Here is a 15,894-nt window from a genome sequence, read left to right as displayed (position 1 = left end):
CGTCGTAAAATAGACATTGTAAATTAAAAATTAAATTTAAAATGATTTCTGTTTAATCATTTTTGCAAAAACCCTCTCTGAATGTTTTCTGTGAGCACAAATTCAAAGAGAAAATGTTTTAAAAACTGCACTTGGAAGCAACGTGTAAGAAGACGTGTGAACGGTCTTAACTTGTCGATGCATCGTGTATTTCTGCTGTGACATTAATACGTGACTGTACGTTGATATTGGCCATTAAATGGCAACAACAACCTCATTCAACATGTTATTCACCGGTGAAGCTGGAGATCGCAGCCGTGACGAGTTCACTGCTGGCTGGTTGTTATTGAATTGTGCAAAAACGTTACGGTGCACGGACCCCTTTGCCACTATTACACCGCCTGTTAAAGTCCAGGAAAAGTGATAATTAAAATGTGTTCTGTGTTTGTCACATCCCAGAAAAATGTGTTATTAAACACCTGACCAAATCTGAAATTACTCAAAAAATCACCAAGTATCTAAAAGAAGGTCCCAAAACCATGAAAAAATAGACAGTATTCTCTAATCTGAAACGCTGGGGGCGTGTCCCCAGAGGCCACGCCCAATTGCAGGACTATGCTAATGATGCTTCTCATACACTGTCGGGGGCGGGGTTATGCTGAGTATAGCTCCGGGGGCTTCATCGAGGTTTTTTAGGCCCGCCCAAAAAATCTTAAAACAGGAAAATAGTGAAAAAACAGTCAAGTGTCTAACTCCAAAATTCAGTACTACATAGTAAAGAGTCTTTGTAACATGTTTTCAACATCAGTTTTCAACATTTGGAGTGTGTTTTTAAACAAATTCACTTTACCCGGACTTTAGAGACGGGAATATCACGCCGCTCGCATCCTCACAAACTACGGTTGCAGATCGGTAGAACAGAGTTGTCTCGCCTGTAAGTCGGCACAGGAGGTAGTAACAGCGCCGAAATGTGCCGTAATCCGGGGAGCTGGTAGGACGGGACCATGGGCATGACGGGGGTGACAACATTTTGACAATGTTTTAAGTGTGTGATTTAAATGGTAAATCTACAGGCGAACTCAAAGCAGAAGAACAGTAAATGCTCACAATTTGGCAAAAACAAGATTCAGGACTTCCTAACCCTCCGAACAGAGAACAAGATCAGAACAGAGATGGTAAATGATTGTTAAACCCAGTTCAGACCAAAGACTTGTGACGAGACGAGTTAAGACACGAGACTATTTGCAAATCACTAGTCTGCGATGTCCTAAAAAGCTGCCAGTTCACACCAGAGCAACTAGACTCGACGAGAAGGTGTTTCGTCCCAGAGCAGCAACTCTCTCTCTGATTTCCAGCTTTTCAGGATTATTTTGTAGCTGAAAATATTTACTCAAAATACGTGATGGTGAGATATTGGCCACAGTTGCATTTGCACTGATGATAAAATATCGAAAAAATAAACAAAACGCTGAATAAATACGCCAAAATAATTTAAATAACCTGTGCCAAATCATCAGTCACTGAATGTGTGTGTGTGTGTGTGATGTTCACACACAGCGAGCGGCGGCAGTTATCCACAGTCCAACACTAACACAAATGTAAAGTCGGCGTAAAGAAGGGACTTTATAGCTCGATTAATGTTTAAAAAGGGCTCTCGTTTGTTTTTCTGTTACTGTTTATTGAATCGTTTTTCTCATTGGTAACAAATGTTTTTGTCCTGTTTTAAATCACGATGTAAACAAACAAAACTGCCTGAAAAACAAACTGATAAATAATGTAAAACAAAAAAAGGAGGCTGTAAAGAGGTATTTATTTAAATCAGTTAGCAGGTGTGTTTTAAATTAACCATCGTACATGAAATGTGAAGTGTTTCCTCCTCGTGAGGATGTTACCAGATTTGATCCGTTACACTAAAACCTACAACATCACGACTGAGGCTGTGATCCTGGGGAGCACAGAGCGGGAGTTAAAGGGTTAACAGTCACTTGGTTATCAGTTCATATTAGAGAAAGTCTTTAACGAACGGCTCATCTACAAACAGCAGGGCAGACGTTATTATGGGTTACGCAGCATTAAATGGGTTTAATTCAGGTTTGGATCGTTTTTAGTACACGTGCACCATCCCGTACAGAAAGGTCCAGAACAGGACGTAAGTGAAAAGACCTCCGACGAGGCCGCCGGTGAAGAGCAGCCGCCGCGATTTGAAGCATTTGTTCCACCGCCGCCCGGCTTTGAGGATGAGCAGCAGAGAGAGGAGGAAAGAGGACAGGAAATAAAAAATGAAGCCGTACAGTCCGGTCAGCCCGAGGACGCCCGCCGTCGCTCCGGACAGAGCGGACACGGAGGTGCGGCAGTAGTCCAGCACGGCGGCGTTCCCCCTCACGGCGACTTCACTGATGAACTGAGGTCCCTCGCGCTTGGCGACGACTCCCGCCATCTTGGTTCTGGTCAGCCGTCACAGGAAGGTGATCCTGTTTCAGATAAAAACATTTACTCAAACTACGAAAACCCTGAACACGAGTACAGTTCAAAAACACTTTTTACTACATTTATACCTCAGTTCACAGATCAAGACTGTGAGTATAAAATCTACGAGATAAACTTACACGATGAATTAACAATTTATCAAGAATAAAACTAAAATAAGTATCAAATAAATAAATGTGTAAATAAATAAAGGGATTAATAACTATTGAAACATATACAGCAACAAACAAACACAAGAATAAATAAATGCTAAAATATAGAGCAATTAGTAAACTCATCGATGCATGGAGACGTTCAGACGACCGACCTCATTAACATTCAGACACACAACAGAAAAACAACAAAAACCCAGCAGATTTCACATGGAGACCACATCGTACAGGTCCAGACTTAAAAATGAACTAACAACAACAAAACAAACACTATTCTGAGACTTGACTACTCAGGACTGGATTACCCCTGAAAGGTTAAAGGCTGATGCAAACTCAGGTTCAGATTTGTGAAACCTTTTATTCTGGGATTGTCTAGTCCAGTTTTGACAATATTCAGTTTTGTGGTTTTTAACCTAGACCTGATTCAGTGTGATCTACATTTTAAAAATGCAGTACAAATGTTCTATTTCTGCATTTTCACTAATTACACATTTATCAGACTTCATGATGTTTCTAGGATTTAAGGACATGTTTAGGATTTTTGGATGTTTCTGGGAATTTGCTACAATTATCAGATTTCAGGGACGTTTGTAGAATCTCAGAAGATTTGTCAGATTTTACGGCATCTGTCCGATCTGAAGATTTAAAGGTGTTTCTAGGGTTTGAGGATGTTTCTGGAATTTTGAGGCGTTTCCAGAAATATAGGACATTTATTGGATTTTGGGATGTTTCTGGGGTTTTATGGCATTCCTCTGATGTCAGGTGGTTTCTGATATTTCAGAGCCTTTGTAGGATTTTACGTCATTCTTCGGATTTGGGAATGTTTATGTTGAGGGTCAGGGTCAGGGTTAGGGTCAGGGTAAGGGTAAGGGTTAGGGTCAGGCTCTGTTTTGATGCAGGTTCACGCACTCTGGCACCTCATGGATACTAAAAGCACAAAAACAAATCCCAGTATGGATCTGGTTTCCCTGTGAGGCAGAAAGCAGGTGGGGTTAGGGCACAGATTCAGGTATCACTGCATCAAGATTTCACAAATTAGTTGATCTGTGAAAAACACAGTGAAATCTCCTTTTTTTAGTTTTACAGATACAATAAAAGCTTTACAAATGGGAGTGCCACTTTCAAACAGAGTTAATACTTTAATTTAAATGTTTAACGTGCTTTCTAAACAGTAAACGGTACAAAGAGCCATCGAGCTGCCAGTTAGCTTTGGTGGATGTTAGCTTAGCTTAGCCGGTACCACAATGAATCAAAGTAGCTAGCTAACACCTAACTACTCACTAATAACAACTGATAACAACCAACGGTGGCAGACAGGCGCATAAAACACCAGAAAGACACATAAACCGAAGTCTGCGGCCTAAATATTAAAATAAGCGTCTTTCTCTGTTTACCTGACCCCGGTTAGCCTGTGGTGCTAACAGGTTAGCACCGGCTCCAAACAGCGCGATTACAAACACATAATCCGTGAATGTCACTTCAGAAACTCTGATTTTAGGTAGTTTTTAAGGAAAGGTTAAGGCTCTGTGGCTCAGAGACAGCGCACAGGTCCGCAGTCAGCGGCAGGAGTCCGCCATGATCCTCCGATCACGCTGCTGCGTTCACTGACACGCACACAGTGGGAATATTTCGTTTTCCACATAATGAATATTTACAAATGACAGATTCACGATAAAAGCACATGTAAAAACAACAAATGATGTTATTATGCATGATTATAAATAACAAAAAAACATAAATAAAAATAACGTAAAATATTTTTAAAAATACATTTAATAATGGCCATATATAAATATACATAAAATTGACTTAAAATTATACATAAATAAAAATAAAATTAAAAAGATAAAGGAATACATACATACTGATTTTCCTTTCCTTTATTTTTTTAAAAGTATATTCTGTTAGAGGATTCAGTGGGAAATGAGATTAATCACTAGGTTTTACTTTTGTTTTGTTTTGTTTTGTTTTGTTTACAAAATTATACACTAAACATCAGATAAATGATAACAATCTACTTGAGTAGATTGAAAATGATAACAAATAATAATTATAATTAATAAATAATAACAAACTATTATTAAAATATATATATATATACACATACATATATTTATATATAAATAAAAACACCCTAAACAAGCAAAAAAAAAAAAAAAAAAGTGAAATTCCGGTTTCCTATGTGGCCCTGAAGGCAGCAGAGTGGACTTCGCCTCCGTGCTCAGAGCTCACCGCGTCATCAGCAGTAATAACGTCCTCATACGTCCTCGGTGTGGATTTGGGCACCACGTCGGTAAAAGCTGTTTTATTAGAAACCGTCTCTCGGTCGGTGGCTGCGAGTCACACGTTACCGACTGCGTCAGATGCACCTGAACACAGCGGGATAAAGGTGAGTGCGCGCTCACAACTTTCCTTTCGCGGTAACAGCAGCGATGAAACTTCGTGTTGACGCCCTGCAGGCGGACGAGCGGCAGACCGGGCGGATCGTCGACGCGCTGAGCCGGTGCGTCGACCTGCTGCCGCCGACAAACTGCAGCGCGTGAGCAGCATCGGGCTGTCCGGACAGATGCACGGGCTTTTATTTTGGAAAGCAAAAAGCGGTAGGACTTCAGTCTGCACGCGAGCTGCTGCATTTCATAACATACGGGGATCTTTTGATATTTATAATTATGATTTTATTTTTAAAATTAACAGATGTTTTATATATGTGTGCATGTCATTTTTTTCAGGTAATGTTCTTGTTTTTATTTTTTAAAAATGTTTTTATTTTTTACCTTCTTTTATTTTTTGTGCTTATTTTGGGGGGTATTTCTATATTCTATGCTAATTTTCAGGTCATTTTCTTGTTGTAGGTTTTGTTTTTTTGCTCATTTTCCGATCATTTCCTTTTATTTTCCTTTCTAGTTTTCAGACCATTTTCTTATAACTTTTTAAAAACACATTTCTAGCTAATTTTGAGTAATTTCTTGATAAATTGCTTATTGCCTTCTCCCAGATGAGCAGAGCCTCAGCAGGTCCAGGTCTCATAACTCTGCTGCCCTCTGCTGGCTGCATCCAAAACAATCTGTGCTTGTTGGATGTTTCTGCTCAAACAAAACCACAAGTCTGATTTATTTTATCTGCTGCGTCTCTTACCCTATCGCAGGTTGTGATTGGTCCAAGAGGGATTTCTTCACAGCCAGAGACACCAGTCAGCTGATCACCTGGCAGGACGGCCACTGCAGCGGTGACTTCCTGTCCTCGTTGCCAACACCTGACTCGCACCTCAGCGTAGCCACGGGGTTCGGCTGTGCAGCAATCTTCTGGTACATGAGACACAGGTCAGACACACACTTTATTTTTTAAAAATCCCGTGTCCTGCATCGCGTGGTTCTGTGTTATAAAAGCGAACTTCGCTGCAGGCCGGAGTTCCTCGAGGGTTTCACAGCTGCAGGAACCATCCAGGACTACGTGGTGTCCATGCTGTGTGGTTTGGACGGGTGTGTGATGACGCCACAGGACGCAGCCAGCTGGGGTTTCTTCAACACGTCCTGCAGCCAGTGGAACAGGGACATGTATGTAGAGACAACAACAACGTCCTCTTAAAGCACTAAACGCATGAAACGTGGTGGTTTGTGCTAAACGCTGCGACCTGTACAGAGCTGTTTTAACTGATCTACATAACAAGCCACTGTGTGTGTGTGTGTGTGTGTGTGTGTGTGTGTGTGTGTGTGCGCGCGTGCGTGCTCCAGTCTGGAGGCGGCCGGCTTCCCCGTGCACCTGCTTCCTCGGTGCGTGCCGTCGGGTGGCTTGGCGGGACAGACGTGCTCTGACTGGCATGGTGTCCCTGCTGGTACGCCTGTGGGTGCGGCCCTGGGAGACTCCCAGTGCTCCGTCTACTCCTGCATGAGCGCACGAACAGACGCAGGTGAAACAGGAAGTCCAGTCGTTTCTCTCAGGGTCAGGATCGCTCAACGCAGCGAACTCAAAACTCTTAAGACTGTTGAGCATTTCAGATGAAAGAATTCATTACAGCTGTACCACCTCATGCTGCATTCATTCGATTTCTTTTACTCTTTCACTTCTGATAACGCTTCGATTTACATTTTAAAAGGGTAACATATTTTTCAATCTGGACCCGTTTTCTCATGTTTTGGTGTCCAAATGACAAATGGAGAAAATGGGGAAAAAGGTAACGCCTGCAAATGCCACACAAGTTTATTAAAGACGTTTTGATCCTGCTTGGATCTTCATCAGGTTTTGACCTGACAAAGATCAAAAATAAACGGTAATTTTAGTGTGTATGGAAGCAGCTGTTGTCAACAGCGATGTCAGGGCTGTTTCTGTTCATACAGAAACAATCGTACACTTTAAGATTGCAATAAGAGCAAAAGCAAAGCGTCAGAGCGGTTTAACGTATTTGAATTAATTAAGAAAAAACGACTACGGTAAGAGAACACAGCAGGTAAAACCTTCGTCTTCGGTTGCACTCATCATGTTTTTGCACGCACAGAAAACTGATGCATCATGGATCCGATGTCGTCCTTCCGTCACTGTCTCTCGGTGTTTTGTTCAGAGCTGTTGGTTCATTTTCCTTCAGATTGAAGTTTTTCTTCCGGTTTCTCAGTTCTGAACATCAGCACCTCGGCCCAGCTGACCTTCGCCATGCCGGCCGACTTCAAACCTCCAGACTCTCCTCAGCCCGCCTCCTCCGTCTCTTACTTCCCCTACTTTGACGATGAGTACTTGGCGGTGGCGGCTTCGCTCAGCGGAGGGAACGTACTGTCGACCTTCGTGGAGACGGTCGCTTCTTGGATGAAAGAGCTCGGTGTGTACTTTTAGTCATGCTCGTCATGTGGTCCAGATCCGAAATACCTCAGCTACTACTACGATTTAAACGCCACCACTACAAACGCTATAAAACGCTATATTTTAGTCATTTTACCGAAAGCCTGTTTAAAAAAAACAGACTTTGCGACGAGGGAACCGAAGTGTAAAATTGCTAACTGACTAACGCGTTTTAGGACCTAAATTTTCCACTCTGTCGCCATTAAATGTTCATTTTCTCCTGCTGCTCGCGCTCAGGTGTGGAGCTGAGTGATTCCTGCGTATATGAGAAGCTGATCCGCTGCGCTCTGAGTCAGGAAACCAGCGACCTGAGGGCGACTCCCACCATCCTCGGAGAGAGACACGACCCTCTGCGCCTCGGCCAGGTGACCAACATCTCCGCCACCAATCTGTCTCTGGGTCATGTGACCAGGGCGGTGTGCCGCGGAGTCCCGGACAACATCACCTCCATGATGCCCGCTGAGCGTCTGCGGCAGGCGGGGGTCCGCAGGATCGTGGGCAGCGGGAGCGCCATCGTCCGCAACGAGGTGCTGAGGCAGGAGGTGGAGAAGGCGTTTCCTCAGCCGGTGGCGTACGGACAGAACGCCGACTCCGCAGTCGGCGTCGCCATGGTCCTCTGCGACCTCATGAACCAGTCTTAAGGGCCATAAACACCCGGAACGACAACTATGTGAACGTCTACACTGATGGACGACAACGTTCAGTAAACAGCGGCGCAGACGCGTTACGCACTCCACGAAAATGGATGTTGATGATCTGCTGCTGCACGCTGCGAAACAAATAAACTAGATGGAGATGATTTAACCGAATTCTTCAAAGACGACAAGAATTTGGAGAATCGAACACTGTTATGAAGACAAGATTCATTTATACTTCGGTTCGAGTCAACATGAGTTTGCTGACGTGTCGATGGTAAAAGACGACGTAAAGACAAAACCAACCTCAGAGACCCCATCAGTGCCAGAGAGCGTTTGGCTGCACGTCTTTTTGCTGTGATTATACCGTTATTTCATTTTTGGAAATTGTTTGTGTATTGTCTTTTTTTTGTTTTTTTTAAATTTATTTTGGAATTAGTTTATGTAGTGAGTCTTTTTTTTAACTTTACGAAATTGTGTATTGAGTCCTTTTTATTGTTGGAATTTGTGTTTTGAGCCTTTAATTATTTTTGGAATTAATTTGTGTATTGAGTCTCTTTTTATTTTATTAATTTATTTGGGTTCATTAATTAATGAAACCACGGAGACAAATATTAAAAACCATAAATAAATTAAAAAAAAAAGAAAAATCACTTCCTCTTCCTCTGAGTCTTCGCTGAGTCATGTGACATCATGTCACATAAATGTGAAAATTAACAAAACGCGCTGCGTAAAAATGCAGAACTCAACTAATAAACTTCATGTTTTTAAGTTTAACAGAAAGAAAAGTTTGTTCATGCATTTTTTTCTACATTTATTTCAGCATTTCTTTTTTTCACATATTTATTTATTTACATATTCCTGTATTTGCTCTTACATTTATTTATTCACATTTATTTAAATATTTGTTCATTTATTTCTGTATTAACATCTGTTTCCCTCATTATTTACTCTTGGATTCATTTACACATGCATTTTCCTTTTTATTTCAGTATTTGTTTATTTATTCCTGTATTTATTTATAGATGTATTTCCCTATTTACAGGACATATTTCCGTATTTATTTCCTATTAATTAATTTATTTTAACATCTATTTATTTATTTATTTATTCAAACATTCTTTTCTGTATTTATTCATTTTTATCTATTTATTTCAGTATGTCCATTTATTTATTCCTGCATTTATTCATACTTTCATACTTGTACATTTTTACTTCCTTTTATTATTTTTATTTTAATATGTAGTTATTTATTCCAGTATTTATTTAAATATTTGTTTATTTATTCCTGTATTTCTTCATCCATTTATTTTCCTCCCGTTTCCTGTGTCTATTAATACATTTATTACCCTATATAATTATTCCTGTATTTATTTACACATCTATTTTCCCATTTACACTATTTAGTCCAGTATTTAATTGTACATATATTTCCTACTTATTTATTCCAGTATTTCTTCAGACATTTATTCATTTATTTTCCTATCTATTGATTGATTTCTGTATGTATTTGCACATTTACTTCTCCATTTATTTACTCCAGTATTTATTTATGCATTTATTTTGAAATAAATGGATACTAGAATAAATCAACCAATCAATAAAAACAGGAATAAATATTTAAATAAATAAAACACACACACACAGACACACAGACACACAGACACACACACACACACACACACACACACACACACAGACACACACACACACACACACACACACAGACACACACACACACACACACACACACACACACACACACACACACACCAGTCTGGCTGGTTAGTGTGTGCAGAGACAGTAAAGTGACGGAGTGGCCCTTTAAAGTGTCGCTGAGGCGGAAACACGCGTCTCACCCTTTCTCTCCTTTGTTAATAAACTTCTGAACTTCTTTCACTCCTCTGCGGATGTTCTTCACTTTAGCAGCTGGAAATCACAGAAAAAAAGCCTCAACATTTTGTTCAAAACGAAAAAAATAAAAACAAAACCATCATTTTTACAGCCAGGGTTTGTACGCATTTTTGATGAATAACTTTCCAGGACTTTTCCAGGACTTTTCCAGGACTCCGAGGCACATTTTAAAGAGCAAACTTTCTCAGAAACGACCACCGATCCTCTTAGCGGTTCTCTTTCATTAGTATAACAGCTTTTTAAATGTATACTATTTTTAAAGATGAGCCCAGAACAGGAATAAAACGGATATTTCAATATAACTAAAGGACCGTTGGTTATTGAAATCCGCTCAGCGCACTTTTGCACATCTGACTGACAAAAACAAAGAGACACATGAGCGAAGCAACAATTTAAACCACTTCTGATGAGACTAAAACAGACGCTGCTTCCACTTCAAACATGCCCAAAACATAACTTGGTGAGAACATTTTTGGCCCTGTGTATGCCGAATTAATCACAAAGACATCAATATTTGAGCAATATCTAATTTAGTGACCCAAGATGTCCATAATTCTGCTCACACGCACGAAAGCCTTAAAATTTAGTTTTTTTTTAACCCAGTTTGACACTAAATGACTAAATACCATTTCTGACGACGCGAGAGCAAACGCTACTTACACTTATAAAAAGGCCAAAAACGATTTAGTATGCGCATTTTATTAACCTGCTGTTTGCCGGGTTCACGTGGGGAATTATGGGGCTGCATTACCCATAATTCCCTCTCTCTAAGTGCATGATGTAACTGCGGTTCTGGGCAGAACTTCAGCTCCTCAGGACGATCTTCGTGTTATTTCTCGGAGCGAATATTTGTGATCAATGATCGATCGATCAGACTCAGACGGTACAGAAACAAAAGTCTTTATTTTGAGGCGAAGCTTCGGTCCAATCTGAGACAAACATGTTTCAATAAAGTTTAAACCAAACTGCTGACTGACACCAGGAAGTGATCGGCGCAATCAACCATAGATCGATCGCGGGCCCTCCGACCGATCGATCAGAAACGAGACGCTGACTCAGAGTTCATGTCGGTGACCTTTCAAAGTAAAATAAAAATTTGCTTATCTGATGTTTTTGATTTCCTTGTTGGTCACTTCCTGTTATTGATCCTCAGATTTACACCGACGTCGAGTCTGAGCCGTCCCGAAGCGTCGACAGCTCACTGCTTTAACTCCAGCTGGAACCAACCGTCAATAAAAATCCTAAATCTTTAGCGTAGAAATCATTTAAACATTCACTGATTTGATCTTTTTTACACTGAGGGACGTTTTATTTTGGCAGAAACCTTTAAATGGCTGCAGCTGAATTTTTTAGGAGAAGACATCCTGCAGGTTTGGAGGGCATGTTTGCTTTAAAAATAAACAAACAAATAAAAATGATTTGTTTTCTTTAAAAGTTTTTCATTATTTTTTAGGGAAAAATATTTGGCGATTTTTTTTGCAATGTTTTGGGTTATTTTGTTTATTCATTAAAAATTTTTCTGTGCTTTTTTTATCTTTTTATTTTTAAGAAAACATGCATTTCAAACCCATATTAATGATTTCATTGAAAAAATAAAAAAATAAAAAGGTGATTCGTTTGTTTTTAGTGCAGAAAACGTGGTTCCAAACCCACAGGCATGTTTCTGTTAAAACAAACCAAAAAAAAGGCAAATTTATTTATTCTTTTAAAAAAATGGCTCTCCGCGGGTTTGAATGGCATGTTTTGTAAAAAAATTATAAAAATGTTTTCTTCAAATTCTTGAGGATTTTTTCAGGGAAAAAATATTTAGTGAATTTTTTTCTTCAAAACTAGAAATGCCTTCCAGTTTGTGGAACAGATTTATACAACTTTTCCAAAACTTTGAGAGCATATTTTCCAAAGCCTTTATAGGCCTGAAAATTGCTTTATGCAGATTCCACAGGATTAGAACTGAATATTAAATATTAAATTTTAGGGACCGTTTGTTATTTATGAGAGGGGAGGGGGTGGTGCAAAAAGGGGGAGGCATGTTAAATAATTTATTATTTTATTATTATTAATCTTTTATCATTTATTTTGGCTTTAGAGGGCAAAACAACTTCAAATAGATGCATTTTGCATTTATTTTACTGACAGATATTAGAGGGAAAAAAATTGCTTTTTTTAATTTCTAAAGAAAAAAATGGTCATTGGAAAGAAATTCTATTTTTTTTTAAGTTTGTGACATTTTTATTATTTCTTTTCTTTAAATTTGTTTTTGGTGATTTTTAAAAAAAACATGCCTTCTAAACTCGGCAAAAAATGACACTATCAGCCAGAAACAAATTCAATGTTTTTTTTCAAAACTTTAAAAGTACATTTACTTTTATAAAACGTTCCCAGGCTAGAGATTAATATTTGAAATTATTTGACTTTTTCACAACGAACCCGTTCGAGCTGCATCTCGTCGTGTTTTTTTTAAAAAATGTGCTGAATTCCCTAATTAAAGACGAACGAACCTGCCGAGTGTTTCGCCGTGAGGTGAAAAGCGTCGTTGTGGCAGCCGCATGTTCGTCTGAGAAAAGTGACGTCGGTCGGTTTCCTGCGGCACAATCAACGTTTACTTCGGACAGTTTTTCAGAGTGTCAAAACTTCACGAAACAATGACGGACTTTATTTCACACGTCTGTCACTTAAAATCGTCTCCACAACAAAACTCTGATCTCAAACAAGAAACAAAATAAAGAGAAACAACATTTAAACTGAAGCTGCAACAAAAACAACAAAATATTCCAGATTCAAACCCTCCAAACTTTTTATTCCTGATGTCTCTGTCCTCCCAGAGACGCCTTCAGAAGACACTTTTTAACCCTTTAAAACCTGAGCAGACTGGTTTCATTTCTCTCAAAAACATGAGGAGGCAACAAGCAACTTAATGACATGGCCCAAAAATGAGCAAACGTTACAAGAAAATATCCCAAAAATAAAACAAAAAAACAAAATTATAATAATAATAATAATAATAAAAGGTCAAAAACAAGGAATTACCAAAAAAAAGAAAATTGGAACAAGATTATTATTTTTTCTTTAAAATAATTTTAAATGTTTACGAATAATAATTTCAAAAACAGTTTTCTGGATTTTTGTCCTATTTTCTTTCTTTATTTCACTCCTAAAGAAAATCATCTCTCTTTCTTGTTTCCTTTCGCTCATTTCTGATAATCTGGACATTTCTGGCAGAGTGTCTCACTTTTTTTCTTTTAAATGAATTAAACTAACGTGCTCGGGGTTTAAAGGGTTAAACAGCTCGTAATCGGCGTCTGAACGCAGCGCGAGAACGCTGAAGCGGCTCCAGGTCTCGAAGGGTTAAACTCCCGCAGACGTGTAAAATAAAGCCTCGGCCGCATTCCAACAATATTCTAGATTATCGAGCAGCTGTGACGTCATCACGACGCTGAACGCTCCGATTTTTAAAAAAATCATAAAAATAACAACAGGACTGATGAGAGCGAGCCGGCGCGGAGAAACAACAGGAAGTGAGGCGGTGACGGCGTCCACAGACAGGAAGCAGCTCGTCAGTGACGGAGGAGAAATGTCCCAGAGAAGCATCCGTCCTCGTCTCGTCTCTCAGTCCTCTCTGAACGTCAGGCTGAAAATAAAAACACACGGAGTTCTGGATGCGGCGGCGAGCTCAGAGCGGCGAGGAATGGTCCGGAGCGTCGACACACGGCGAGTCTCACAGGAAACAAAAAACAAGTGTCCAACATCTCCATGGTAACACAGGAATGATCGAAACCCGAGGTGAGAGGGGAGGGAGCGTCTGATTGGGCCTGAGGGGAAAGTGTCCCATGATGCTCGGCTGCATCTGACAGGAAGACGCAGCTGATGACTGTTTGATGATCAGCAGGAGCGCGGCGAGATCAGAGGACGAGGGGCAAAGTCATGAAGAGGGGCCCCCGAACCCCCCGAAAGAGACGCCAAACGACCAACCATCAGCCGCTGTCCTCGCCACGTTTCCTGTCTCTTTGTGGTTGTTTTGCATCTCTTTGTGGTCGTTTTGCGTCTCTTTGTGGTCGTTTTGCCGCTCTTTGTAGTCGTTTTGCGTCTCTTTGTAGTCGTTTTGCGTCTCTTTGTGGTCGTTTTGCGTCTCTTTGTGGTTGTTTTGCGTCTCTTTGTGGTCGTTTTGCGTCTCTTTGTAGTCGTTTTGCGTCTCTTTGTAGTCGTTTTGCGTCTCTTTCGGTGGCAGGTGAAGTGGAGTTCGAGCAGACGCGTTGGACTTGTGTTTGTCGATAAGTTTTCGGGTGGATCTGGTTGCGGATTGTCGATATTTAAAAAATAACGAATAAGAAAATGAAAAACACGGTCAGCAGATCGGCTAAAAGTGACAACAACAAACGCTAACAGTCACTGCATCACTTCCTGTCGGCGCGTTGGGAGACAGAGCGCCGCCGCGCTGGCCTCAGATCAGCTTCCTGTCCTCGTGCCCCCCCCCCCGTCAGTCTCAGGCGTCGGACTCGTCGCTGCTGTCGCGGCTGATCTCGATCTGCAGCGACGGCAGGTTGTCCAGCCGGCTCTTCTTGGTCTTGTGGGACAGACGCTCCTGCTTCTGTTTGATCATGGCGCCCCACATCTTCTGCAGCGTCGAGTCGTCCTCCTCCTCCGCCTCCTCGTCCTCCTCGTCCTCCACGCCGCCCCGTCTCCTGCCGCCGTCGTCCTTCCTCCCCGAGGAGAAGAGGCCCGCCGAGCGGCCGCTGGAGTGGCGCTCGTGACGTCCGCCGCTGCCGTCGTCTTCAGCCGAGCCGAGTCTGCTCCACAGCCCGCCTGCAGGGGGCGGAGTTAAAGACAAACGTTTCAGAAACAAAATTCAAAATTCATTTTTATTATTTCATATTTACGTGATTTGGCTCACGTGCAGCTCCTTTTGTTGCAGGTTGTTTATGTGAATTGTTTTTGTAAACATAAGAAGTCAGATTTAAGATTCAAGATTCAAGATTTTTCTGTTCTGACGCCCCAAAATAATTTTAAGACAAATTTTAAAATAACCAAAATTGATGGACAATTTCTAAAATATTTATTAAATGGTTCATACGCACTTTTAGGCAAATTCTTCCTGTAAAAGTTTTATTTAAAAAAAAGTTTAAAAATTGTTTTTTTAAAAAAAGGTGAACTTTTAAGAAACAGATTCAGTTTTCTTTAATTTTTTGCGATTTTTACTTGTATGTTTGGCTTTTTTTTTTTTTTTATTTATAATTTTGGATTTATTCACAGAAAACAGAACAGTTTTGGTTTTTTTTCACAGCCAGGACCTGGAAATTGCTGCTTGTAAATTTCATGACTTTTCCAGGTTTTTCATGACAGTAAAAACTCTGGAGAACAAATTATGAAATAATAAGAAAAACTCAAATTATGTTGTCTGTGTTTTTGTTATGTTTCGTAAGCTATGCTTTTATTTTTGTGATAATACGGAAATATTTCGACCACGTTTGGGAAAATAATGACAAACGTCTTCGTGTTTGATCAGTGACGAGCGTTCGTACTTGTCTTCCTGTCTTTGGATGAGTTGGAGTACACGCCTCTGCTGTCCTGGCCGGCCACGCCCAGTCTGCGATGCACGTCTCTGATTGGCTCTCTGACTGGGGGCGTGTCTCTGGGGGACACGGGGGAGGGGGAGCGGCGTCTGTCCGGAGAGTAGCGTCTTTTCCCCAACCGCTGCCGCACGTCTGCACACAACACAAAAAAATCAGAAATAATATAAATATAATCATATTGATATCAGTAAGAAAACTTTAAATAAAATTAATAAGATAAGAATAAATATAATTAAAATATAAATCATGTAAAAATAATAACATAATTAGCACAATACAAAATAGAAATAATGTAAATGATTGATAATATAATAATATAATTAAAATAAATAT

General features: G+C 40.2%; 2 protein-coding genes and 1 pseudogene across 5 annotated transcripts in view; 1 reads left to right on the top strand and 2 right to left on the bottom strand.

The window, feature by feature from the left end:
- Window positions 1-1,770: 1,770 nt before the first annotated feature.
- LOC121938476 (ER membrane protein complex subunit 6) lies at window positions 1,771-5,777 on the bottom strand. Of its 3 annotated transcripts, none has more exons than XM_088088072.1 (2): window positions 5,754-5,777; window positions 1,771-2,450 (listed from the first exon to the last, which is right to left on the bottom strand). In XM_088088072.1, exon 2 carries the CDS (start codon window positions 2,414-2,416, stop codon window positions 2,084-2,086), a length of 333 nt encoding a protein of 110 aa, XP_087944198.1. In that variant the 5' UTR covers window positions 2,417-2,450; window positions 5,754-5,777; the 3' UTR covers window positions 1,771-2,083. The 3 variants fall into 3 exon arrangements, with proteins under 3 accessions (XP_087944198.1, XP_087944197.1, XP_087944196.1); XM_088088071.1 differs by lacking the exon at window positions 5,754-5,777 and adding an exon at window positions 4,851-5,163; XM_088088070.1 differs by lacking the exon at window positions 5,754-5,777 and adding an exon at window positions 4,013-4,229.
- On the top strand, window positions 3,439-8,733 carry LOC148187176 (sedoheptulokinase-like; annotated as a pseudogene). Its single transcript, XR_015778994.1, has 8 exons — window positions 3,439-3,477; window positions 4,813-5,007; window positions 5,078-5,218; window positions 5,764-5,938; window positions 6,020-6,172; window positions 6,350-6,525; window positions 7,225-7,425; window positions 7,683-8,733. The product of XR_015778994.1 is annotated as a sedoheptulokinase-like (transcript).
- Window positions 8,734-10,878: 2,145 nt separating this feature from the next.
- Window positions 10,879-15,894, bottom strand: part of ncbp3 (nuclear cap binding subunit 3) — a 12,566-nt gene continuing 7,550 nt past the window's right edge. Inside the window, exons 12-13 of the mRNA XM_088088069.1 lie at window positions 15,511-15,693; window positions 10,879-14,794 (exon numbers count right to left, since the gene is read on the bottom strand). Coding sequence (XP_087944195.1) covers window positions 14,475-14,794; window positions 15,511-15,693 — 503 coding nt within the window. The 3' untranslated portion in view covers window positions 10,879-14,474. The remainder of the gene's footprint in view (window positions 14,795-15,510; window positions 15,694-15,894) is intronic.

This window comes from Plectropomus leopardus, chromosome 15 (assembly GCF_026936395.1).
Source record: "Plectropomus leopardus strain MGB_pleo_1.0 chromosome 15, ASM2693639v1, whole genome shotgun sequence".
Taxonomy (NCBI): domain Eukaryota; kingdom Metazoa; phylum Chordata; class Actinopteri; order Perciformes; family Serranidae; genus Plectropomus; species Plectropomus leopardus.
The sequence above is the reverse complement of the archived record's forward strand: the minus strand, read 5'-3'. Positions and strand labels throughout refer to the sequence as shown.